This window comes from Oenanthe melanoleuca, chromosome 26, assembly GCF_029582105.1.
Source record: "Oenanthe melanoleuca isolate GR-GAL-2019-014 chromosome 26, OMel1.0, whole genome shotgun sequence".
Classification (NCBI taxonomy): domain Eukaryota; kingdom Metazoa; phylum Chordata; class Aves; order Passeriformes; family Muscicapidae; genus Oenanthe; species Oenanthe melanoleuca.
In genome coordinates this window covers 1,963,363-1,989,426 of record NC_079359.1, presented here as the reverse complement: position 1 = coordinate 1,989,426, position 26,064 = coordinate 1,963,363, and the positions used below count along the sequence as shown (strand labels likewise).

At 58.1% G+C, this 26,064-nt stretch overlaps 1 protein-coding gene across 2 annotated transcripts; it reads left to right on the top strand.

Annotated features, from left to right (window-relative positions):
* The first annotated feature begins 1,713 nt into the window (after positions 1-1,713).
* Positions 1,714-25,986, top strand: LAMB3 (laminin subunit beta 3). Of its 2 annotated transcripts, none has more exons than XM_056511187.1 (22): positions 1,714-1,779; positions 2,426-2,580; positions 10,612-10,726; positions 10,888-10,961; positions 11,064-11,243; positions 12,195-12,258; positions 12,530-12,705; positions 13,606-13,726; positions 13,987-14,175; positions 14,256-14,411; positions 14,850-15,049; positions 15,867-15,978; positions 16,712-17,084; positions 18,542-18,702; positions 19,235-19,443; positions 20,346-20,549; positions 21,078-21,222; positions 21,999-22,206; positions 23,176-23,317; positions 23,449-23,625; positions 24,677-24,830; positions 25,234-25,986. In XM_056511187.1, the coding sequence occupies exons 1-22, from the start codon at positions 1,731-1,733 to the stop codon at positions 25,368-25,370; spliced, it is 3,501 nt and encodes a 1,166-aa protein (XP_056367162.1). In that variant the 5' UTR covers positions 1,714-1,730; the 3' UTR covers positions 25,371-25,986. The 2 variants fall into 2 exon arrangements, with proteins under 2 accessions (XP_056367162.1, XP_056367161.1); XM_056511186.1 differs by having other exon boundaries at positions 1,715-1,779; positions 13,603-13,726.
* Positions 25,987-26,064: the final 78 nt, after the last annotated feature.

Genomic DNA, 26,064 nt, shown 5'->3' with positions numbered 1-26,064 from the left:
GCAGGGAATGTCTCGCCCAGCCCTCTGAGGGCTGTGGGCACAGCCTGGCACAGGTTAGCTCATGCTGAGCTGGAGAGGAAGTGGAGCCCTGTGAGCATCCCCCTGTCTGTCCCACTGATCCCAGGCTGCTCCAGTGGACATTTCATTTGCTGTGCTGCAATTTTACCATCACTTACAATCTCCACCTGTAACACATTCCCTCCCTGCTGCCCAGGACAGCCCTGGACAGACAGCCCGGAGCTGTTCCAGCCCCCTGACTCCCACCAGGGCCCTGGGTCAGGGATCCCCAGGCACTGCCACCCGCTCACAGCTGGCTTTTTCCTTTCCCATTTCCATGGATATTCTGTAAACGAGCCTTCTCCTCGGTTTTGTTCCTGTTAGAACTTGTGGAATGTGGAATCGCAGGCGATGTTTGCTCTGGCAAGCCTGGGCTCGGTGGGAACCGAGGGGTTCGCTCCCCCCCGTGCAGAGCAGTGTGTGCAGCTCGGGGCACGTCCCATCGCTCCCTTTCTCTCTCAGACATCCCAGGGTTTCTCCTGCTCCCCTCGGGCCGCCGGGGCGGGGGCTGGGGGAGGAATGCGGCGTTACCGCATTGCTGAGCTCGCCCAGGTGAGCCACACCTCGGCCCGGCTTCCACACACCGTAGCCTCAGGGATTATATTTATTTTTTATTTTTTCCAGCTCTGTGCGTCCCCCTGCTCGGAGCTGCTGGTCCTCATTGTGACGAGCCTGTGTCACTCGGGGTGGGGATGGGAGGGGGTGACACCAACACCGACGCGACACCTGGAGGGTCCTGCTGAGCCCTCACCAGGGTGGGAGGGGAGGTGACTTTGGCGTTATTTTACTCAAGTAAATAAAGATTTTTTGAGGATGAAAAGCTGTTTTAGCTGAACTTCAGCGTGTGAGCACTGCTGGGGTGGTGGTGGCTGCGCTCTCAGCAGTCCTCACTTCAAGCAGGTTTTTAAAAGTTTCTTACTTTGCTGCCGCAATAAAATAATAATAAAATTATGCCACAGTTTGATGAGGCGCTGACGGTGGCACTGAACCCCCGGTGCAAACCCTGCCCGGGCGGGTGGGCGAGCAGAGCCGGCTCCGGGTAGCCGCGCTGGGTTAAGCCGGGCTTTCCCCGCCGCCCTCGCCGTGCCCGTCTGGGAGCTGGCATGAGCTGTGCGCTAGCAGGGTGTGGATGTCTGGGGATCCCTGAATCACTCCTTTATCATCACTGCACCCACGGGCGCCTTCCCCGCAGGTGAGGCAGCTGCGCTTAAAGCCGGCCGGGCTCCGCCGAGCTCAGAGGCTCTCGGGGCTGCCGGGGGGACACGGGGACAGCGCCGGCACCGCGGGGCACGGGGCAGGTGAGGTTTGGGCTGGGGCTGGTGTGTGCTGGCAGCATTTCCTCCCCTGGGCTGTCCCACGGGGCTGGAGCACAGGGAAGGGGCGGCTGGGGTTGGACGGGCTGTGTGTGCTCACTCCATCCCTTCCCTTCCAGCCCCGCATTCCCTCCTGGCACCAGCGGGGCTGGGGCGGGGGCTCGTTGCCTCACAGGCAAATTCAGTTTGAGCATCTGATTTTCCTCTTTATTATTCTTGATTTTCCCCCCATGTTATTCTGTATAGATTAATTAAAAGTATCTCCCTGCAAAGTGAAAAGGAAGGAGGACCTGGACTGAGCTTTTGAACCGATGTTTTCTGCTCTTTTCAGTCTCTGCAAACTTCCCCAGGTGTGGCCGAATGGAGCCTCTGTGCCAGCTGTGGCCGTGGGCAGTGCTTGTCCTGCTGGGTAAGGCTCGCTCACAGTGCTCCAAACCAGCAGGGGTGCAGCTGGCTAAACAGCAGCGCTGCTGCTGGGAGATCTGGTTATAGTGCTGGGGGCTGGCAGGAGGCTGCTGCTCTCTGTCCTGAGCAGCAGGGCTGGCTCTGGGGACAGGGGACACCAACCTGGGCTGGCTCTGGGGACAGGACACACGGGACATCACCAGGGCTGGCTCTGGGACAGGGGACACCAACCTGGGCTGGCTCTGGGGACAGGACACACGGGACATCACCAGGGCTGGCTCTGGGGACAGGGGACACCAACCTGGGCTGGCTCTGGGGACAGGAGACATCAGTCTGGGCTGTCTCTGGGGACAGGGGACATCAGTCTGGGCTGGCTCTGGGGACAGGGGACACCAACCTGGGCTGGTCAGTTTGATGGGCAATGCACAGACCTCCCCTGCAGTCCAAAACCTGGAGCCAGGGCAAGCAAGTGTTTTGGAAGTAACTCTTAGTACAAAGCACTATTATTAAAATAAAGGTACCTCGGGGTGAAACTCCCTTCTCTTTGTTGGCACAGGTGTTAGGCATAGCCTCATGGTTTGGTGTAGCAAACTGTTCTGGGGGGCTGGTTGGTGTCTGTGCCTCCCTGATCCCTTTTCCTGCTGTTCCAGCTGCCCCCCAGCTGCTGGGAGCACAGAGAGCCTGTTCCCAGGGAGCCTGCTTCCCTGCCCCCGGGGACCTGCTGCTGGGACGAGCCCCTCACCTGAGAGCCTCCTCCACCTGCGGCCTCAGCAAGCCTGAGACGTACTGCACACCCCATGGAGAGGTACAGCCCTGCCCACCCTGCTCCCCAAACCTCCTGGAGGGATGGGAATGCCTTCATCCCCCCCATCCTCCCCCACTGGCACATCTGAGCTGGGCCCCTGGGAGCTGTCCCTGCCCGTGGCTGGGGTGGAATGGGATGAGCTTGAAGGTCCTTTCCAACCCAAATCATTCTGTGGTGCTGGGATTTGCCCCCCCACAGCCCTGCAGGGCCATTGCTCCACCTGCAGTGTCCCCTGGAGTCCTCATGGGAGAGGAACTGAGCAGGAAAGCAGGGACAGCAAGGTTCTGGCATGAGCACTGTGTGTGAAACACCCCAAGCCCTGTGGACATTTTAGTTATAAACTAAACTCGTATTTTACTTGTCATAAATGGGAACATCTCAGGCCTTTCACAAAGACTTGGATAAGCTGCTGAAGTGAACAACTGTTTCCAATCACTGCTGTGTGGGGGCAGGAATCCTGCTGGGGCACAATGCTGCATCCAGCTGCAGATTCCCAGAGCTGCCACCGAGGCACTGGGAGAGTTGGAGGATAGATCTGCCTGAGCACAGAGCTGAGAGCTGCAGGGGTGAAGTGTCCCTGGTGGGAGCACTTCCTACAGCCCTGCTGGGGCTGCTGTTAACCCCAAAGTGCCTTGGGAGGAGCCCGAGGGCTCAGTGCAGGACAGGCAGAAAGGGTCCTGGGAGAGATGCTCCAGAGGAAAGGAGGTGGCAGCTCTCCAGTGGGGCAGTGTTTTCTGGAGCAGTGAGTCACTCTCCTACTTTTAATTCCCCTGCAAACTGAAGGCCAAGATGCGGCTGTGAGTGGATTTGTTGTGGAGCCAGTGGTGCTCTGGCTGGGCTGGAGAGGTTTCCACTCATCCCTGAGCTCAGGGATGGCCCAGAGGGGTGTGAGCACCAAATCCTCCTGGATGCTGCATCTCTCCTCCCTCAGGTCCTTTTCTAGGCTGACAGTCACAGTCAGGCATTTCCTCCACTCCCTTTTTCTGGAGCTCTTCTGCTGCTCTCGGGGATCAGGATTTGTGCTCACCACACAAAGAAACTGTTTCCCGTGGCTTAACTAGTTTTTCATTCCAAATTTCTCCTTATAGATGAGGGAAATTGCTCATAAATGTGCCTCTGATGAGGCACTGACTTTTGGCAGTGGTTTTTATTTGAAAAGGGGGCATGGGGGCCTTGTGCTTGGGAAGTGAGTGTGGACAAAACCCTGATTAAGCTGCTCATCCCAACAGCAGCTGGAATGGGCTGGTGACCCCCTTTGCTGACCCTGGGAGCTCTTTTAAGGGCATCACTGTGATCCTCTGCATCATTTGGAATCTTTGAAGTGGACCTGGCCATGTCTGCTGGCTGTGCTACCCCTGGAGCAGGAGTGACCTGCTGAGTGCAGGGCTGGGCAGTGGGGGTTCCTGGAGGAAGGCAGGGAGTGAGGCTGCAGTTCTCTCTTCCAGGCTACAAATCCCCAAACTACTTGGTTTTCATATCCTTCATCCCTTACAAGAACCAGGGTTAAAGGGGGTTTAGATCATTAACATAATTAACATTATGTTGAGTTGGATTCTCCAGTTCTAGCTCTGGGAATGGGGTCTTTGCTTCCTCACATTTTGCTCCTTTCCTTTACTGAAATGAGAGATTCAGAGTCACTGATAGCAAATCCCCCAATTTCTGCTCTACAGCTGTAATTGCTGATGGAGGTTTGATTATAGCAACTCTCAACTAGGGAGAAATCCCCACGGGTTCAACATTTCCTAATTTTTCCCTCCCTTTCCCTACTTCCCTAATTTAAGCAAAACTGAACTCAATTTCCCTATTCCCATCCTATAAAAAGCATGCACGTTTAATTTATAGACTCCTAGGACTCTTTTTTTGGTTGCAAGCCTTGCTCTTGTTCAGTTGCCAAATAGGTACAAATCTGGAGGTGGTTTTGCAACCTCAGCAGAGGGCATGAGATGAGGGGTTGCTGTGGCTGCTGCAGTGCCCTGCTGGCCCCAGGGCCCTCTTTTGCAACCCTGGTGGTCACTCATCAACTTCAGCCTCTGCTCCATTGTCTGCCCCAGCTGCAGATCCCTCTAACCTTTATACTTTGCACTCCTGATTGCTCCATCCCTGGCGGGGGGCTCGGTGAAATGCAGAAAGGACACTCAGCACTGCCATTTATAGCACAGGGCAGCGAGCAGGGCAGGGGGGAGTGGGAGCAGGCAGGCCAATGGTCTGCTCTGGAAATCACTCAGTGCTTGGGAGGTGCTGCTGGAGCCAGCTGGGCAGGGAAACTGAAAATAAAACAGGAAAAGAAGCGAGGGTGGGTTTGGAGACAGGGAGGTGCTGAGGGAAAGGCTCAGTGGGAAAGACTGTGATGGACTGAGGCGTGAGTCAAGCCAGTCAACACTTCTCTCCTTTAATTATAGAACATTACATATGTAAATATACGTGTTACATATGTAAATATGTATGTTTTATATTAAATATGTATGCACATATGTAAATGTCTGCACAGCACCGAGGAGCAGGGAGCAGCTCCCACTGGAACCTCCAGCCAAGGGGAGGCACAGGGTGCTCTCCCAGACACCCTGAGCATCCCTGTGGGATCCTGGAGGGCAGGAGAGCAGGCAGGAGGGGAGCAGAGCTGTGTCCCTGAGCTGCTGGCGTGGAGCAGGCTGGGGCTGTGACTGGGGCTCCTCACCCTCCAGCCCTGGGACACTTTTGATATTTAAAATGTTCTTTGCATAGGATTTTCTGCCTTCTGATCTTTGTGGGCACTGGGCGGATGTGGAGGGTGGGCGGTCACTCTATCAGCTCTGGTGTCAGGGTGACATGACCATGGGGGATGGAGAGGAGATCTTCCAGGGGAGCCTGTGGGAGCCAGGGGAGGGAGATGTGAGCCCTCTGGAGCTCCTGGCACACACAGGGCTCCCTGCTGCTGATGGATGGTGGCAGCTGCCTGGCAGGGCTGCGCTGCAGCATCTCTGGAGCCTCAGCACCAGCTCCTCTTTGGCTGCTTCCAAAAATACCGGCCAATGTCTGCCAGGAGGGAAGTGCCAGACAGGTCTGGAGCCTGGCTGGTGCTGGCTAGTGCTTACATCTGCTGGGCCACCTGCCTGAGTCACTCAGGGAGCTGGGAGCCCACCCCACCAGCTCACCTTGTCCCACACCCACAGCGAGGTTTACAGGACACTGCATCCACATGGAGCAGCTGGGGCTGGATGGGACCGAAGCACGGCTTCCAGTTGGGGTTTTTCTTCATCAAGTCAGGGGTTTGCACTGAATAATTAGTGCTCCTGATGGGCTGGAGGTAATGCAGCAAGCACAGCTGCTGCTCAGTGCTTATCTCATCAGGCACGCCCTGCTCTTTGCTGCACGGATGTGCCCCTACCTGCTGAAGAAAAAGCCGATTTCCCATCATTTTTTCCCTCCTCCCTTCCCTGCATCTCATTTTTTTGGCTGCAGATTGACACATGCTGGAGACATCTCGTCACTGCCTGGCAGCCGAGCTGCAGAGGCAGCAGGACCCGGGTGGGGTGTGGGATAAGCTGGTGCAGTTTGGGGTTTGCAGCCTGTCAAACCATCCTGGCAGATTTCAGATGAAGTTCTGCTGATGTGAGAACAGATGGGGTGAGGAAAACAGCACCCACATGCTTGCTTTTAAGTGAGGGAAAGGAACTTCATTTCCTTGAGCCTCATCCCTGGGATGTTTGTCCAACTCATGTCTTCACCCATCTCTGCTGCCCTCTCTGAATCTGGGGTAAAGCCAAGCTGGGGGCAGAGCCCTCTCTGTGTTTTGAGCATAACCTCACTGGTTTTGAGTGGCATTTCCACCCAGCCAGGCAAGGAAGTGACGTTGGTGTCATGGCAAAGAGAACCTCTTTGGGATTTTGGGGTGTCCTTGTGGGAACTGGACTCAGTTATCCCATGGCTCCCTTTCAACCCCACAATTCTGTGGTAGATCTGTGTTCCAAAACTGAATCCCAGTCCAGTTTAGTGAATACCAGTTGCTCACTGGGAAGTTTAACCATGATGACAGAGCCACAGGAACTTCTGCTGCCTTTTCCCATGGCAAATGTATGGATTTCTTCCCAGGCATGACAAGCCCTGCTCCATGAGCCTGGCACAGCCATATCCTGCAGATAACACTGCTGGAGCAGAGACTGTCCTGCAGAAAATGGGTTGGGATGGGGAATTACATAACTTGGCTTTGCAGCTGCCTTTGTCCCCCATGTAACTTACAGCTGGCCTCACCCCATTGTTTAATAACCCAAAATCATGGTGTGTGTATAAATTTCAGATTGTTCCCAGATAAAATTGGAATGGCAATTGCTCTCCCTGTGGAATATTGGTTGTGCAAGAGCTGCCTGGTGGGAGGCTGAGTGCCAGGAGCCTGACAGACACAGTGCTGAATCCCTGCCACGAGCTGGGACCCCCGAGGTCTCTGTTCCACGGCTCAGCTTCCCTTTCTGCTGATGAATTAGTGCAATTTATTTTGGGCTGAGCTCCTGTGCCAGGAGGTTTTTATTTCAAGGGCTCTCTGCTCATGTTAAAAGGCAGCAGGAGCTCCTGAAATAGCTTTGGTCAGGCAGCATCAGGTTGAAATCGTGTGAGATCTGCTGCCCTGCACGAGCAGGGAGGCTGCTCAGGAGCTGGATCACAAGGCCAGGCCAGGGGGAGAGCAGCACAACCCTGCAGAACTGTCACCTGGGCATTTCCAAGTTGTTCTTTGTGGACTTTTCCCCCCTTCCATTTATTTCTGAAACATGACTCTATTTATTCTGAGCACAGTAGCCTTCCACAGAACTGTGTTGTGAATTATCTCTCAAAAGTCTGGAATGAATTTCCCTTAATCCCAGAAGCTCCAAACCCCATATTTTGGGTGACTCTGGAGTAGCCTGGAGGCACAGAGGGTGAGAAGTGATTTCCTGGCAGACCCACAGGCTGTTTTACCTTCCTAAAATGGCCCTGGCAGCCCTTCCCCAGGGGAGGACGTGCAGGGAGGCAGCGCTGCCCCGGGGTGGCTGACCCAGAGTAGATCCCAAAATCTTCCCTGCCATTTATCATGTAATTGCCGTTTATCACATAATTGAAATTTATCACACAGTGCTTCAGCACTGTGTGCTCCTGGCCCAGCTCCCAGAGATCCACTGAGCCTGGTTAAAAAAAAAAAAAAAAAACACATGGAAGAAAGCTGGAAAAAGGTACGTGCTGGTAAATCTCTCCTCATTCTGGGCTGTAATTTTTGGTAATTCCCTCTGTCCCAAGGAACTTTGAGACACATAGTCACAGCTGGTAAGAGCAAATCCTGCTATTGTGCAATACAGGGGTTTCACAATTTACTCCGAGGAGGTGAAATGAATTTGGCTTCCAGTGTTAATTTTAGTCTTAATTAAGAAAACTGAGAAAAAAGGGGAAAAAAAAGGCGATTTTTGCACCCAGCCAGCCCTGGGCTGCCTGGGAAGGGTTTGTCTCACAGAGTTGAAGCCACATCTTGATTTAGCACCACGTTGGAAGTGGGGCTGCAGCTGCATTGTGCCGCTGTCCTGCCTGTGTGAATGATCTCATAAGTATGCACGAGTCACTGCTAATGAATAATTTAACCGAGATTAACCTTTCCCCTCGCAGAAAACCTTCCTTTCTCCTTTGCTAAGCACAGTCAGAACTGGTGGGAAGTTTAATCACCGTTGGCAATTGTTCAGTAGATTATTTCTGTGGATAATTCCTGCAGCTCCCTGACAATTTGCTGCTCGTGGCCATTATCTGAAATGAGCTCTGCCTAGACCTGATTAAATTATTTGTGATTCTCACTGGTAGAGCCAGGGAAATTGCATGATTATATATTTTCAGTGCTATGTTTGCTTACTTTGTGATATTGTTATAAATATTGTAGTTTGCCAACTCCTGTGCTGGGGTATTTATAGACAGAGAACATAAAGATTGTGGAAAATATGGAAACAGATGGGTTTCAAGGGAGGATCTCACTGTGCACCCAGCTGGGGAAGGGTTCCCAGGCCTGGGACAGAGCAGACTCAGGTCTAGGATGTGTTAGGAATGAAAGCACAGACTAATTTTTGTAAACCACAAATTAATTTCTAAAGGGGAAACCAGAAATTGTGGTGTCACCGTGGCCCAGTGGCTGCCACCTCCTGCTGCTCCCCTGAGCACAGACCTGTCCCTTCCCAGGCCCTGCTCAGGGCTGGATTTGGCTGCTCTGTTTTAAGCAGCCCGTGGAAGGTTTTAGCACAGGGTGGCTGTGAAGTGCTGCTGTCACTTGTCACCTCCCATGTCCCTGCTGTCACTGAAAGCTGATTCCTCCCTGGGCCCCCAGACCTGCCCGTGCCCCTGCTGTCACTGCAGCCCCTGCCAGCCCTGCCAGGGGATCTCATTGCCCTCGCTGTGCCAGCTGTGCCCCTGCCAGGCCCTGTCCCCTGCTGTCCCCCAGACCCACTCTGCACCCAGGGTGACCTTTCTGAGCTGCCAGGGCTGGCTCCTGCCATCTCTAATCCCTCAGGCTCTGGGATGTGTCAGTGTGACAGACGTGTCCCACTGCTCCATTTGGGAGGCTGCTCTGCTGCTCAGGCCACTGACAGCTCAGAATTCCACAAGGTTTGGGTTGGAGGAGGGGATGCAGTTCCAGTGCCCTGTCATGGACACCTTCCAATATCCCAGGGTGCTCCAAGCCCCATCCAACCTGCCCTTGGACACTTCCAGGGATGGGGCACCCACAGTTTCTCAGGATACCCTGTTTCCCACCAGGCTGGAGGTGCTGAACCCTTCATTTCACACCCTGAGCAGAATCTTTCCCCTGCCAGTGGCCTCTGCAGTCCCTGGAGTCTGCTCCTCTCTAAGTGCTTCAGTTGGGGCCTCCCTGTGTCCCCCCCGGGATGCTGCTGTGGGCTTTGGCACCATCTCCTAATTCCCCATCATCTCCTAACTCCCCATCTTCCAATTCTCCATCATCTCCTATCTCCCCATCTCCCCATCATCTCTGAATTCCCCATCATCTCTGAATTCCCCATCATCCCCTAATTCCCCATCATTTCCTAATTCTTCATTTCCCAATTCCCCATCTCCTAACTCCCCATCATCTCCTAATTCCCCACCTCCTAATTCCTCATCTCCTAATTCCCCACCTCCTAATTCCCCATCATCCCCTAATTCCCCATCATCTCTGAATTCCTCATCACTCCCTAATTCCCCATCCCCCGAGCCCTTCCCTTCCCCACCGTGGTCTCACCTGGGTGTCTCCATCCCCGTTTCCCGGTGGTCCTCGCCCATCCTGCTCGCCCACCCTGTGCTGCCTGTCCCCTTGCCCAGCCCTTCCCCACTCCCGGCTCTTGCTCACCCCCTCCCCTGCTCTCTGCCCGTTCCTGAGCCGGCTCGGGAGCCCCGCGGCGGTGGCTGCTGGTGCCTGCAGGGAGCGTTGCCCGGTTAGTGACATTTTGGGTATTTGTTTGCTCCCCGGGGACCGTTTTCTCCCGTCCCCACATTCCCCGCGCTAAATCTCTGTTTATTCCTTGGATTACTTGCACAAGTGAAGGGCTGAACTTTGAGCCACTCGACTTCCACCCCCTGGCTTCTCACCCACTGCTCGCTCCTGCTCTGCTCCCCGGGGAGAGCCCTGGGGGCCGAGCATCGCCCGGAGCCCTGGATAGGAGAGGAAGGCTCCTCTGCCCCCAGACAGCCCTGCTGTGTGGAAAGGGCAAACCAGTCCTGAAAAGCTGCAAAGGGCTTTCTATCGAGTGTTGGCGTTGTGGAAACCAGGGGGGTTGCTTAAAAAGCCACAATTTTGATGGTTTGCCAAAAATCTGTGTTGGTCAAAAGCATTTTGGGTTTATAGTCCATAAAACCTTGAGCTGTGGTTTTCACCGAGGTGTGGAGGGGAGCACTTGAGGCCTGTGTTGGCAGTCTTGTCATCGTGGTCCTTCATCTCTAACTGAGCTGTGCTGCCGCTCCTTGGTCCTTACTGCATCCACCCTGCCCTTCCTGCTCACCCCTGAGCCCTTTCCCCCTGGGATGCTGGGATGGTCACTCCTGCTGTCCTTTCTTTTGCAGTGGAGCATGAAGTGCTGCAGGTGTGACTCCAGGCTGCCCCACAGCTACAACGGGCACCGCGTGGAGAACGTGCTGTCCTCGGCCGGCCGCGCGCGCTGGTGGCAGTCCCAGAACGGTGAGGGACACAAACTGCTGCCAGTGACGTGCCCGAGGGGAACAGGGAACGGTGTTGAGCTCTGTGGATGGGGAGGAGGGAGGAAATGGCTGGCCTGACTGGTTATTATTGTCCCCACGTCCCCAGCGCGTCCCTGTGACGGTGCCTGTCTGTGCCCGCAGGTGTCGAGCGCGTGTCCCTGCAGCTGGACCTGGAGCAGACGTTCCAGCTGGACAGCGTCGTGCTGCACTTCAGGGTTGGTGTCTGTGGGCAGCTCCTCTGCCCGTGAGGTGTCACCCCTGGTGTCGCCCGTGGTGCCAGCCCCTGTGTCTGTCTGTGTGTGTGTCCGTGCCCGCAGTCGCCGCCCGCAGCGATGCTGATCGAGCGCTCCGTGGACGCGGGCAGGACGTGGCAGGTGCTGCAGTACCTGGCCTCCGACTGTGCCACCGCCTTCCCCCGCGTGCCCCGCGGGCCCCCCGAGGGCTGGCAGGACCCCCGGTGCCAGGAGCTGCAGGGACACCCCGTGCACGGGGGCACGGTACAGACTGGGGGGTGGCAGGGACCCCACTGTGGCCCTGGGGCTGGGGTGGGTGGAAACATCGTACACCTGGTGAGGAGTGGGGGGATGGAAACCTCGTACACCTGGTAAGGGATGGGGGGATGGAAACGTTGTACACCTGGTAAGGGATGGGGGGTTGGAAACCTTGTACACCTGGTGAGGGATGGGGGGATGGAAATCTTGTACACCTGGTGAGGAGTGGGGGGATGGAAACCTCGTACACCTGGTGAGGGATGGGGGGTGGAAACTTCGTACACCTGGTGAGGGATGGGGAGATGGAAACATCGTACACCTGGTGAGGAGTGGGGGGATGGAAACATCGTACACCTGGTGAGGGATGGGGGGATGGAAACCTCGTACACCTGGTGAGGGATGGGGGGGTGGAAACCTTGTACACCTGGTAAGGAGTGGGGGGTTGGAAACCTCGTACACCTGGTGAGGAGTGGGGGGTTGGAAACCTCGTACACCTGGTGAGGGATGGGGGGATGGAAACCTTGTACACCTGGTGAGGGATGGGGAGATGGAAACATCGTACACCTGGTGAGGGATGGGGGGATGGAAACCTTGTACACCTGGTGAGGGATGGGGGGGTGGAAACCTCGTACACCTGGTGAGGGATTGGGTGGGTAGAAACCTTGTACACCTGGTGAGGGTTGGCGGGGTGGAAGTCTCTTACACCTGGGGAAGGATGGGGCCGGTGGCTGCTGAGGGCAGTCCTTGGGAAGGTTCCTGCTCCTCTGGCAGGAAAGCTGTCATTGCTCTGTGATGGGTGAGCTGTTGTGTTGGACTTACTGTAAAATCCTCTGCAGCTCTAAAGGCTGTCCCTGTGTTTAGTGGCAAAGGCAAGTCCAGAGCACACAGTGCCCAGAGCAGGAGCAGAGAGCAGCTCGAGTTTCCTGCTTTTTAACCTCTGGCTTTTTGCCCTCTAAGGTGAAATTCAGTGTCCGAGACCTGGGGTCTACAATCAGCTCCTCTTACAGCCAAGCTATGGAGAGTAAGCAATGGGCCTCGTCCAGAGTGGAGAGGGGACTGAGGCTCCTTGTGGTTCTCCCTGCAGGGTGGGAAGTGCTGAGCTGGGTAACCCCTGGGGGACCCTCATCTGCACATCTGGGCTCTCAAGGAGCAGCATTTGGTCACTGCTGCTGGCCCAGCTGCTGCTCTTTGTGCCAAGTCCTCCTTCCCATGCTCCAAACCCTCCCCACCAATTGCAAGGAGCTTCCGCTGGGCACCTGCTGCCCCTCACACCCATCCCCTGTCCCCAGCAGAGCTGGGGCCCTTCACCAACCTGCGCATCAACTTCACGGAGCTGCCCCACATCCCCCGCCAGGGCTACCACTCGCCCAGCACCTTCTACGCCGTGACGGAGATGCAGGTGCTGGGGAGCTGCTTCTGCCACGGCCACGCCGAGAGCTGCACCCCAGCAGGGAACCAGCACAGCGTGGTGAGCGCGGGTGCCAGGGGCATGGCATTGCTGGGATGGCTCTGCCATGGGCTGCCAGGGGTCTGGGCACAGTTGGGATGGCTCCATTGCCTGCCAGAGGTGTGGGCATTGCTGGGATGGCTCCATTGCCTGCCAGGGACATGGGCACTGCTGGGATGGCTCTGCCATGGGCTGGCAGGGGTCTGGGCACTGCTGGGATGGCTCCATTGCCTGCCAGAGGTGTGGGCATTGCTGGGATGGCTCCATTGCCTGCCAGGGACATGGCATTGCTGGGATGGCTCTGCCATGGGCTGACAGGGGTCTGGGCACTGCTGGGATGGCTCTGCCATGGGCTGACAGGGGTCTGGGCACTGCTGGGATGGCTCTGCCATGGGCTGACAGGGGCATGGGCGCTGCTGGGATGGCTCCATTGCCTGCCAGGAGCATGGCATTGCTGGGATGGCTCTGCCATGGGCTGCCAGGGGCATGGACACTGCTGGGATGGCTCCATTGCCTGCCAGGGTCTGGGCACCATGGAGATGGCTTCATTGCCTGCCAGGGGCATGGCATTGCTGGGATGGCTCCATTGCCTGCCAGACGTGTGGGCACTGCTGGGATGGCTCCATTGCCTGCCAGGGGTCTGGGCACGGTTGGGATGGCTCCATTGCCTGCCAGGCACCTGGGCACCATGGGGATATCTCTGCTGTGGGCTGCCAGCGGTCTGGGCATGACTGGCATGGCTCCACTGCCTGCCTGGGGTGCTCCTGGGGATATAGTGACCATTTGGTCACCAGTCATAGTGACCATATGTGGCTGTGGGAGGCTCTTCGATGGGCAAGAGCTGGAGGGGCAGCGGCAGGGTGAGGGTTTATCCTGGTCACTGTCCCAGGGTGGGTGACAGGGTGTCTGTTCACACAGCAGGTCCCTGGGCACTGCGTGTGCCAGCACAACACGGCCGGGCCGCACTGCGAGCGCTGCGCTGCCCTGTTCAACGCCCGGCCCTGGGCACCCGCCCAGGACAGCGACCCCCACGAGTGCCAGCGTACGGCCAGTGCTGCCCCCGCCCCAAATCCTGCCCAGCCCGCAGCTCCCAGCCCCTTCCTGGGACTCTGTGGGGCTGGGGGGTGGCACGGTGCCTCTCGTGGGCTGCAGCAGTGCCCAGCGCCTGGTGCCACTGTGGGGCTGTCACGGTGTCACTGTGTCACACAGGAGCCTTGGGCACCCTCTAGTGCCGCCGCTGCTGCTGCCAGAGGGGCTTGCGCGGTTCCAGCTCCCGCTGAGCCGTTTTCTGGGCTTTTTTAGGATGCGACTGCAATGGTCACTCGTCCTCGTGCCACTTTGACCCCGAGCTGTACCAGGCCAGCGGCGGGGCCAGCGGGGGGGTATGTGACCACTGCCAGCACAACACCGAGGGCAACAACTGCGAGCGCTGCAAAACCAACTATTTCCGTAACCCGCGGCAGGAGCTGAGCCACCCCGAGGCCTGCCTGCGTGAGTGACACCCCAGAACCCCCCAGCACGTCCCCCAGGACCTGCCCCCCTCAGCTGGGACATCTCTTGCCCGTTTGCAGCCTGTGAGTGCGACCCGGATGGCACCGTGCCCGGCTCTGCCTGTGACCCGGGGACGGGGCGCTGTGTCTGCAAGGACAACGTGCAGGGGGATCGCTGCCACCTCTGCAAGCCGGGCTTTGCCCAGCTGGCCGCTGCCAACCCCGCTGGGTGCCGCAGTGAGTACCCCCAGGACACCCCCCTGCCCCCGGGGTGCCCCCTCCAAAAGGGACCCGGGTCCTGCCCAGCTTTGCTTTGGGGTTTCCAAGCCAAGGGTCTTATTTGTTAAGGTTTATAAAAGCTCCTTGTTCAGTCTGGGGGTGGTTTCAGGTGTATGTTTAGCAAAAAGCATGGGGCAGGTGGGGTTTGGGGGTGTCCCCAGGGCTCAGGAGGTGATGCCATGCAGAGCACGGGTCAGGGCACTGCTGTGACCCCTGGGCTGGGGGATGCGGAGGCCCCTCGGGCTCCAATTCCTGCTGCTGCACTTGGGGGGCTGTCAGAGCGAGGCGCAGATCTCCTGAGCTCGGGTGGGAAGGGAGAGGGGCAGAGCCCCTCTTTGGGGGGCTGTGGCTCCTCCAGAGGCTGCTCCTGCCACAGCCAGCCCCTCCCTGCTGCAGGATGCACCTGCAACGCCCTGGGGACGCGGCAGGACACGGTGCCCTGTGACGGTGACACCGGCAGCTGCTTCTGCCTGCCCAACGTGGTGGGCAGCGACTGCGGGCAGTGCGCGGCCGGGCACTGGGGGCTGGCCAGCGGGCAGGGCTGCCAGCCCTGTGCCTGCCACCCCCACGGCTCCCACAGCCCCCACTGCAACCAGGTACCTCCAACCCAGCTGAGCCTTCCCTTCCCTTCCCTTCCCTTCCCTTCCCTTCCCTTCCCTTCCCTTCCCTTCCCTTCCCTTCCCTTCCCTTCCCTTCCCTTCCCTTCCCTTCCCTTCCCTTCCCTTCCCTTCCCTTCCCTTCCCTTCCCTTCCCTTCCCTTCCCTTCCCTTCCCTTCCCTTCCCTTCCCTTCCCTTCCCCTATCCATAGGAACCTTCACACAAACAGCCATGTGCTCCCCAGTGCATCCCACTCCTATTTTCCTTCTCCTAATTCTTAGAAAACACCACAGCAGATTATTAAGGAAAATGAAAGAAGGTGGTAATTATTGAGGCAAGATTAAGTCACTTTAACAAGCTTGATCTTTATCAAGGAAGTGCTAATAAGACATCTTCATACAGGCGAGGGAAGTTAATTACGCTCATTTGTCAATGAAATGCATGTGTGCCACTTCAGGCTTAAGAGGCAACTGGGAAAATTAAAGTTAAATGTAAAAAAAACCCCAAACATGACAAATTCTAAGAGCCTAAGATAGATTCCAAACAAGCTCAGCGTGGGGAGGAGACCTGAGATGGCAAAGCAGCTGCTCGTGGGCGATCGCTTTGTTTTTGGAACAAGGCTGAGCCTTGTGGTGCTGGGGCTGTTTGGAGCCTGTGTGCACCCTGTGCCCGAGCTGCAGCCTGGCACGGGCACCTCGGGCACAGACTGAGAGGAGGAAATGGTCCATGGGCTGGTTGTGGTGGTCAGGAGCAGCTGGGGGAGGGCTCTGCCAGGGAAGTGTCCAGCAGGGGTGTCCCTGTTGTGCCTCCTCTCAGTTCACAGGACAGTGCCCGTGCAGGGATGGCTTCACAGGACAGACGTGCTCGGCCCTGGGGCAGCAGCAGTGCCCAGCCAGGCACTACAGGGATGCACGGGGAGGGTGCACAGGTACGGCTTTGGTGTTTCCTGGGGGGCACCACGGATTACCGGGGAAAAGGAGCAGCTGGCCCATGTGCTGACATCCCTATCCCTGTGCTGCTTGGTGAGAGACATTTCCTCTCTGGAACCGCCTCCCAGTTCATCTCCACTATCCACCAGCGCCCTCCCAGCAGCTTTGGGCGAGTCCTGGGTCACTCTGGGCTGGCCCTGTAGGGTCAGGGGTTGTTCCAGCTCCTGGGCCTGGGGGCTCTTCCCATTCCTCTGCCTGTGCCACCTTGGTCCCAGCAGATTTGAGCGAGTCCTGGGCCATGCTGGGCTGGCCCTGTGGGGTCAGGGGCTGTGCCAGCTCCTGGGCCTGGGGGCTCTTCCCATTCCTCTGCCTGTGCCACCTTGGTCCCAGCAGCTTTGGGCGAGTCCTGGGTCACTCTGGGCTGGCCTTGTGGGGTCAGGGGCTGTGCCAGCTCCTGGGCCTGGGGGCTCTTCCCATTCCTCTGCCTGTGCCACCTTGGTCCCAGCAGATTTGGGCGAGTCCTGCCATGCTGGGCTGGCCCTGTGGGGTCAGGGGTTGTGCCAGCTCCTGGGCCTGGGGGCTCATCCTGTTCCTCTGCCTGTGCCACCTTGGTCCCAGCAGCTGGGAGGGGATGGATGTCAGCTTGGGTTGGGGCCTCATTAACCCTAATTAAGGGGCTGTTTTTGTGCAGACACAAAGCTCATCACCGCCACCTTCTCTCTCCTGTCCCAGAGTGCGACTGCGACTTCCAGGGCACGGAGGAGCTGGGCTGTGACAGGGCCACGGGCCGGTGCCTGTGCCGGGCGGGGGTCAGCGGGCCGCGCTGTGACCAGTGCCAGCAGGGCCACTGCGGCTCCTACCCCGGCTGCCAGCTGTGCCACCCCTGCTTCCACAGCCAGGGCGGGGCCGTGCAGCGCCTGCGCCAGCGCCAGGCCGGGCTGGCCAACGCCACGGCGCGGCTGCCCCCGGCCGCGGGCGGCTCCCAGCTCGGCCCCCGGCTCTCGCGGGCGCTGCAGGACCTGCAGCAGGCACGGGCCATCCTGGGGCACCCCGCTGGCGCCCTGCAGGGGCTGGCACAGGCGGGCAGCGCGCTCGCGGCCGTCAGGTGAGGGATGGCTGCGTGTCCCTGCTCCTCCGGGAGCTGTGGGCCCTTGCATGGGTTCTGCTTCGGTTCTGCTTGGGTCCTGTTTGGGTCCTGCTTTGGTCCTGTTTGGGTCCTGTTTGGGTCCTGCTTTGGTCCTGCTTTGGTCCTGTTTGGGTCCTGCTATGGTCCTGCTTTGGTCCTGTTTGGGTCCTGTTTGGGTCCTGCTTTGGTTCTGCTTTGGTTCTGCTTTGGTTCTGCCCCTGCCCAACCTAGCTCTGTGTGGTGGCAGTCAGGGCTGTGTGGTGGCACTCAGGGGTGGCATGGTGGAACTCAGGGTTGTGTGGTGGCTCTCAGGGATGTGTGGTGGCACTCAGGGCTGTGTGGTGGCTCTCAGGGATGTGTGGTGGCTCTCAGGGCTGTGTGGTGGCTCTCAGGGCTGTGTGGTGGCACTCAGGGATGTGTGGTGGCTCTCAGGGATGTGTGGTGGCTCTCACGGATGTGTGGTGGCACTCAGGGATGTGTGGTGGCTCTCAGGGATGTGTGGTGGCACTCAGGGGTGGCATGGTGGAACTCAGGGCTGTGTGGTGGCTCTCAGGGCTGTGTGGTGGCTCTCAGGGATGTGTGGTGGCTCTCCGGGCTGTGTGGTGGCTCTCAGGGATGTGTGGTGGCTCTCAGGGCTGTGTGGTGGCACTCAGGGCTGTGTGGTGGCACTCAGGGATGTGTGGTGGCACTCAGGGCTGTGTGGTGGCTCTCAGGGCTGTGTGGTGGCACTCAGGGCTGTGTGGTGGCTCTCACGGATGTGTGGTGGCACTCAGGGATGTGTGGCGGCACTCAGGGATGTGTGGTGGCTCTCAGGGATGTGTGGTGGCACTCAGGGCTGTGTGGTGGCACTCAGGGCTGTGTGGTGGCACTCAGGGATGTGTGGTGGCACTCAGGGCTGTGTGGTGGCTCTCAGGGCTGTGTGGTGGCACTCAGGGCTGTGTGGTGGCTCTCAGGGATGTGTGGTGGCTCTCAGGGATGTGTGGTGGCAGTCAGGGATGTGTGGTGGCACTCAGGGATGTGTGGTGGCACTCAGGGCTGTGTGGTGGCACTCAGGGATGTGTGGTGGCACTCAGGGGTGACATGGTGGCAATCAGGGCTGTGTGGTGGCTCTCAGGCATGTGTGGTGGCACTCAGGGATGTGTGGTGGCACTCAGGGATGTGTGGTGGCACTCAGGGATGTGTGGTGGCTCTCCCAGGGCACATCCAGCATTCTGGTCCCTGTGTGGACACGGCCCTGCTGTGAAGGGGCTGCAGCCCAGCTCCTCCCTCTGTAAACCTGAGAGGCCCTGGCTGTCCTGGGCTGTCTCTGGGCTCAGAAGTGTCCCTTTGCCAGGTGCTGGCAGTGCCCCAGCACGGGTGGCCCTCTCAGCCCTGATCTCTGTTTGCAGGTCCTTTGTTCTCTACCTAATTCACGTTTTGTTCTTTTTCTCTCCCAGGGAGCAGGTCCGAGGCATAAATCCCGACCTTCATTTCCTGGATGACACTGCCTCGTTATCCAGGGAGCTCCAAGCCCTCAACAGCAGCTTGATTGCCACCAGCTCCCAGTACCAGAGCAAGAAGACCCAGTTTGAAAGCAGCCGCAGCACGGACCTGGCAGGTACAGCTCTGCAGCATCTCTTAATTTGCAGTCATTAATTTACCTCAGCCTGGCTGCCAGGGTTTCCCCCTGGTGGATGAGGAGCGATTTTTACCCCTAGCAGCCTCAGAACAGCAAACAGATCTCCTGTCCCAGTGACAGGGATGCTCCCTGCTCCATGACCTGCCTTTCACATTCTGGGGTATTTGCTGTGGTGTTTTTGAGCTCATTCCGTGCTCCTGCTCCCCACCAGCGCAATCTCTGCTGCCAGGGAGGGTGGGAAGGGGCCAGCCCTGCTGGGAGTGTCACTGAATCCACGAGGCACTGAGAGCACGGAGGTTGTGCACAGATGGAAGGGACTTCCCTGAGTTCAGTCCTTCAGGAGACCTCGATCTCGCTGAGGGCATGGCTGAAAGGTGTTTGGAATTAGAAGGAGTTTTTGGTGACTAATCCCTGGCTGCACCCTCTCCTGTGCAGGGCAGAGGCAGAGCCTCCCCGAGGGGCTGCACGGCGTCTCTGAGTCATTTGTGCCATTTATCCCTTATGCCCACAGGAGCCTTCCAGACCATCCGCTCTGCCTACCAGAGCTCCAGCAGCGCCGGCAGCCTGGCGCAGGGGGCCCCGGGGCTGCTGGCCCAGGCCCGGGAGAGCCGCCGGAGCGCCGCGGGGCTGCAGCGGGACCTGGCTGCCAGCACGGCCCGGCTGGTGGCCCTGCAGGGCCAGCTGGCCTCAGCCCCCGACCTCACCCCTGCCATCAACCAGGTGAAGATGCAAAGCAGGTTTTTCACTGCTCCTGCTTTCCAAGGGGGCCCTGCAGGGCTCAGCAGGCAGGAGTCTCATCCTGCAGTGCCTCTCCTCAGGTGTGGCAGGACACATCTCTGCCCAGACAGACTCAGCTGAAGAATTGGCCGAGCACCCCCTGCCCAGGGATCCCAAAGCACTGCCCTCCACCCCCTCCCACCCCTGCTCTGGGGACTCCCGTGTCACTTCTTGTATCTCCAAGACCCACTTTAATTCTGGATGAGGTTTCTCTTCTTTCTCCTTCTCTGCTTTGTCATTGCCATGGAGATCCATCCCGGTGTCGGTTGCTGTGGAGACCACCAGCCTCCCCTCTCTGCTGCTGGGGGCACCAGCACGTTCTGAGCCACCAGCCTGGCCTGGCCTGGCTGTGCACGTGCCCTGCTGCACTGTGGGTTTGGGGGGAGCTCTGCCAGATGCCGCAGTCAGAGCTGCTGCTCTCCAGGGGCTCCTCATCCAGTTCTGCCCCAAAGCACGCAGGCAGATGGGTCATTCTGCAGAGATGTTTGCTCCACACGTTGCTTTTACACATTGTGAGCCACTGGGGCTTGGCTCCTGCTTTACTCCTGCTTTGCTCCTTTTTTTGGGTTGGTGAGGCTGTGCTGACCCAGTGTCACTGGCTCAGGTGAGGGCATCCAGCTCTGGCTGCCCTTCTCTGATGGTGGCACATCTGCAGTGTGGCTGTGCCACCTGTGTCACTGCCAGCCTTTTGGGCTCCCTCCTGCGCCCACAGAGCTCCTGCAGTGTGAGCCCAGCAGTTCCCAGCTCCCTGGGAACAGGGAACAGGGTCTGCCATCCCTTAGGGCTGTGTTTGCCTCCCTGCAGGCTGTGCCCAGCACAACTCCAGCTGTTCTCTCCCTGCCCAGGTGTGCGGAGGGGCCCGAGTGGAGCCGTGCACCCCTGCCCGCTGCCCGGGGCTGCTGTGCCCTCGGGACAACAGCTCTGTCTGTGGGGCTGGCCAGCCCTGCCACGGCCTCTTCCCGCTGGCCAGCGGGGCCCTGGCTGCGGCCGGGCAAGCGGCCAAGGAGTTCAGCAGCCTGAGTGCCCGGCTCCAGGACACGGCACAGCTGGTGAGTGTGGGCACTGCCCGTCCCCTGTCAGACAGCACAGAGCCAGGATACCCACCTCACACTCTGTGTGATGCCTTGGGCAGCTTCAGAAAGGCAGGGATTTTGGAGCGGGAGGCTCCCTGCTGGGTGTGCAGATGAAGGCGCCTGAGGAGAACTGGACACACCACAAGGAATTCTCTCTCCCTCAGTACGGCAGAAGGGCTGGGAATTTGGAAAACTCTCTGCGGGTTTGGTGCATTTGATACAGAGAGTGTTCAAGAAGCTCTTGCAGCTTCTTTCTCTGCGTTGCAAAGAGGAAGTGAGGTTTCAAAGTAATTCAAAATCCATTTCAAAGGCATTTTTAAAAGCTACATGGTGCTGTCCCTCTTTGACAGCTTCCTTTGCACATCCAACCCTCAGCCTTTAACATTTACAGTCCTCTAAAGCTCTGGCACGGTGAGAACAGGGAGCAGCGTCGCGCCTGGCCCAGGCCAGAGCTGGGGCAGGGCTGTGGGCTCTGGATCCAGCGGAGGCCGTTGCTGTGTGCAGGTCAAGACCACGGAGCTGTCGGCGGGTCAGATCCGGAGCAGCACGCGGCGGCTGGCGGAGCAGCTGGCGGTGACCAGGACGCAGATCCAGGGGGACGTGCGGCGCGTGCGGCAGCTCCTGCAGCGCCTGCGCGGCTTCCTGGCAGGTACCTGTGGCACTGCGGGGCTGGGGCAGCTCTGGGCACGGACACAGCCGGTGTGAGCTGTGAGCAGGAATCACTGAGCTTGGGAAACACCTCCACGGTCACCGAGTCCGAGCTGTGCCCTGAGTGCCACGTCCAGGTGTTCCCTGGGCACTGCAGGGATGGGCACTGGCAGCCAGCAGGGACCTGATGCAGAGAGGTTTTCTGGCCACGCACGCTGATGTAGACAGACAGACAGATGACCCTTCTCTGGGGCAGGCTGTTAATCAGATGAGAATTCCTTGTTGTCCTACAAACCGATGGGATGACTTATTGTTCGCAGACAGATTGTAATAACATAATGAGCCTCCTGAGCATTAGCTGAATAAGAAAATCAGGTCATTTGGTGCTGCCTGGTGTTAATGATGAGTGAAGATATTTCTGAGCTAATCGCTGGGCTAATGTCCCTTGGGCTTTGCCCGCCTCTGATTTATTAACTTGTATTTGTGAAATGAAAAATGTTTGTCTTGAATCACACCCTCATCTGCTCAGTGAGAGCTGCCTGGCTGCTCTGGGCTCAGCCATGATGTTATCATTGCCAAATCCAAGGTATCACTTCAGCTGCTTCCTGAAAGTTTTGCTGGTGTGAATGAGAAGTGCATGGAATTCAAAGAGTTTAATTCAGAAGGGATCCTGGCAGCTGGAATGAGGAGATGTGCGTGGGATGTGCATGGGTGGCTGCCCTCCTCCTCCCTCGCACTCCCACTTTCCCTGACGCTGTGTGTGTGCTGGCTCTGCAGACAAGGACACGGATCCTGCCTCTATCCAGGAAATCAGTGAGTCAGTTCTGTCCCTGCGCCTCCCCACGGACGCTGCCGCAGTCCGGAGGAGAATGGCCGAGATCCAGAGGCTGGCGACGGCGCTGCAGTGCCCGGAGGACATCCTTGCCCAGACGGCCGAGGACATCGCCAGGGCCAAGAGGCTGCAGCAGGAGGCAGAGCAGGCCAGGTCGGTGGGGGTTCAAGCCCTTGGCAGCTGAGGGTGCCTTGGCTGGGGTGGAACTGGTGGTTCTCAGCTGGGGTCAAATCTCGCTCTGCCCGAGCTGTCCTGACTTGCACAATCTGAAGTTTTAGGCCAGGATCTTCTGTGTCCATCCAGCGCCTAAAAGAATGAGTCTGAAATCTCCAGACACCTCCCTGGGGCCCCAGGGTGAATAAATCTCCCAAGAATAGATCCCAATATAGATACCAGGACAAGAAAGGCTTTATCAAAAGCAGTGGAGGCTTTTCCTTATCTCGAGTGCCTGTGCTGGGAGGTGACAGCATTGCCCTGGTATTAGTTGGTATGGATGACCTACATCCCAATTGCACAAGAGAGCACGGGGAGAGTCAGTGGGCTATTTGTTTTCTGGGTGAAAGTTGGGACAATTATCCCATGGTCCCTTAAAAAGTAATTACAGGGTGTCCTTGCCAATTTGGAGCATCTGCTTTGTCACAAGTTGACTTGCAGCAATGCTCCAGCGAGAAGGTCAGCAGGATAAATCTGTAAACTCCTTGGCAGTGTCTGACACCTGCTTAACCTGCTGGAAGTGATGAGACAGGGGAGCTTGGTTTTCTCCAGAGCTCTGTCACCCAGCCTGAGCAGTCCCACCGTCAGCAGAACACTGGCCGTTGAAACTGCCTCAGTGCTTTCCTTTGATGCCTTGTCATGAACCATGAAATTTTTGACTAGCTTCAAGGAGGATGTTTCTCTCCCCTTCTTAGCTGGTCTCCTCTGCCTGAGGCTGTGAGGTAGAGCTGATGTTCCTCTCGCAAGGAAACCTGCTGGAGTGCAGACCTGTGGTTGGGAGCGGGACATTGCAACCTCCCCTTAGCAATCCTCTTGCTTCCCAAGCTCCCTGATTTTACCTCTGTGCCCTCGACTTCCACTCTGTGCCCTCATCCACGCTCACTCCTGGCTGCTTCCCCCTGTCCCCAGGAACCGTGCGAAGGCCGTGGAGGGCAGCGTGGAGGAGGTGCTGGGGACCCTGCAGCGAGCCAGCACCGTGCTGCTGGAGGCCCAGGGGGCCCTCAGGGGCTCGGGCTCCTCGCTGCGCTTCATCCAGGAGCGCCTGGACGAGGTGAGGGATGCGCGGCAGCTCCCAAAAACCACCCCGAGCGCCGTCCCCGTCCTGTGCTGCAGCCAGCAGAGCTGTCCCTGCACAGGGGGGTTGGATGTGGCCGAACACCCCGGGGACCCCTGTGCCCGCAGATCGAGGCTGTCCTTGGGCCGGCTGAGAAGAACGTGGTGGCCATGGGGGCCGGGCTGGCCGGGCTGGCCGAGCGGCTCTTGCAGCTGCAGCGGGGCACGGAGCAGAACCGCCTGCGGGCCGGGGACACGCAGGACACGGCGGGGACGGCGGCACAGCGGGCCAGCAGCGCCCAGCAGGTACCAGCTCACTGGGACACAGCAGGGCCAGCAGCGCCCAGCAGGTACCAGCTCACTGGGACACAGCAGGGCCAGCAGTGCCCAGCAGGTACCAGCTCACTGGGACACAGCAGGGCCAGCACTGCCCAGCAGGTACCAGCTCACTGGGACACAGCTGGGCCAGCACTGCCCAGCAGGTACCAGCTCGGGGTGTGCCCACTGGGGCATGGTGGGGACAGTGGCACAGCAGGGCCAGCAGTGCCCAGCAGGTACCAGCTCGGTTTGTGCCCAGTGGGACACAGCAGGGCCAGCAGCGCCCAGCAGGTACCAGCTCAGGGTGTGCCCACTGGGGCACGGTGGGGACAGCAGCACCCAGCAGGTACCAGCTCACTGGGACACAGCAGGGCCAGCAGTGCCCAGCAGGTACCAGCTCAGGGTGTGCCCAATGGGGCATGGTGGGGACAGTGGCACAGCAGGGCCAGCAGTGCCCAGCAGGTACCAGCTCAGGGTGTGCCCAATGGGGCATGGTGGGGACAGCAGTACCCAGCAGGTACCAGCTCAGGGTGTGCCCACTGGGACACAGCAGGGCCAGCAGTGCTCAGCAGGTACCAGCTCAGGGTGTGCCCAGTGGGACACAGTGGGGACAGCAGCACCCAGCAGGTACCAGCTCACTGGGACACAGCAGGGCCAGCACTGCCCAGCAGGTACCAGCTCGTGCTGTGCCCGCTGCCAGCACAGCACTGCCAGCTGTGCCCTGCTCTGAGCGAGGCCAGACCTTCCTGTGCAAGTCCTGGCTGCTGTGCTGGCACACCACAGCATTGTCCCACTGCTGCATTCCTCCAGAGCCATTCCCTAATGCCCTTTGCTGGGAACTCTGGGCTGTCCTGCCTGAGGCAGAGCAGCTCGTGGAGCCGTGTGTCAGTCCTTGAGCGCATCACAAACTGTCACACATTGCTAACAGAGACAGAGCTCTGGTGCTGTTCCATTTAATATCCAAACAGGGTTCAACGCTGGAAATGCCCCTTGTGCACAGCCTGGATCTCACCTGCAGTGTTTGTTTGCTTTTGGCCAGGCTTTTGCCCAGGTGAAGGAGCTGTACCTGGAGCTGCAGAGCAGGGTGGGGCAGGGCCCGGCGCTGGGGGAGCAGGGCAGGAGGGTGCAGAGCATCGGCCGGGAGGCACAGGCTCTCCTCCAGGACACCATGGGCATCATGCTCAGGATGGAAAGTAAGGCTCTCACAAGCTCAATCACACCCCAGGGGAGAGCTTGGACTGCTGTGGGGTGAGGGGAAGGAGTGAGGAGGCAGACAATGTGTTTTGGGCAGTGAGGGAGGGATTTGGGCTGTAGCTGGTGGTGCTGGGCCAGGAAATGGGGAGTTTTCACGGGTGCCAGCACGAAGGGAAGCCCTGGCTGCAGTGCCACTGTGCTCCCGTTTTCCTCCACACACTCACTTCCATTTTTTGGCACTCACAATTAATGGGAGTGGTGCTTTAGGGGTGTTTAGAGGTGGGGAGCAGAGGGAGTGCAGCATGTTGGTTTTCTTGCCCTGTCAGAGCTGTGTAGGAGTGAGGTGGAGGCTCTGCCCAACAACACCACTTAACCCTTCCCTGCCCTGCCCTCTCTCCTCAGCTTTAGAGTCAGAAATTCAGGAAGGCAACAAGGCTCTGGTGTCCAGGATGTCGCGGCTGTCGGGGCTGGAGGAGCAGGTGGGGAGGATCCGGGACAGCATCAAGAGCAAAGTCGCCTACTACGAGAGCTGCTCCTGAGCCCTGAGCAGCCCCTGCCCCAGGCACCACTGCCCCTCTGCACACACACTGCTGCATTCATCCCCATTCCCACTGCAGCTCTCCTGTGCCCAATATCCCTATTTTTAGCAAGTTAATTTTCCAAACCTCTGGAAAATAGCTGCACTGAACCAAAGGAGCAGCCCCATGGAGTGGGTTGGACTGGCCAAAGCTGCCCAGTGGTTGGAGGAAAAAGGGGGAGAGACATCAGGCTCCCATGGCAAATAAACACATCCACAGGTTGTTATTTCCAGAGGGCTTCATAAACCAGGACGTTATTTTTTTCTTCTTTTAGCCAATTCAAGCTCTTTAAGCTGAATTTCACTGTTCAAATCAAAGCCCTCCTGTGGGGTCTTCTAAAGCTTTTTATCTGTACTGCAGTTAATTCTTCAAACATGCCGTGGCTTCAGTACTTCCCTCTGAGATCTTCCTTCAAATAAGCAGATCAGAGAAATGGAGAATTTTATCTCCCTCTGTACAACGTACCTATATTTATGCAAATTAGAGAGAAACAGGCTCACAGTCAAAGGTGAAGTCAGATGTCTTGTTTGATTTTCTGCCACAATCTGCTTATTTACCACAGAACATTTTGCCAGAAAAGCACCAGCGGGAGCAGGTCTGAGATGCACAGGGAAAGCTTTAGGAGGGACTTAACAAACCATTTCCACATCAGATT

Coding starts and splice junctions, on each gene's coding strand:
- LAMB3 (XM_056511186.1), top strand. CDS start 1,731: ATGGAGCCTCTGTGCCAGCTGTGGCCGTGGGCAGTGCTTGTCCTGCTG. Junction 12,706..13,602: donor CAGGGAACCAGCACAGCGTG/GTGAGCGCGGGT, acceptor CTGTTCACACAG/CAGGTCCCTGGGCACTGCGT. Junction 18,703..19,234: donor CCGCAGCACGGACCTGGCAG/GTACAGCTCTGC, acceptor TTATGCCCACAG/GAGCCTTCCAGACCATCCGC.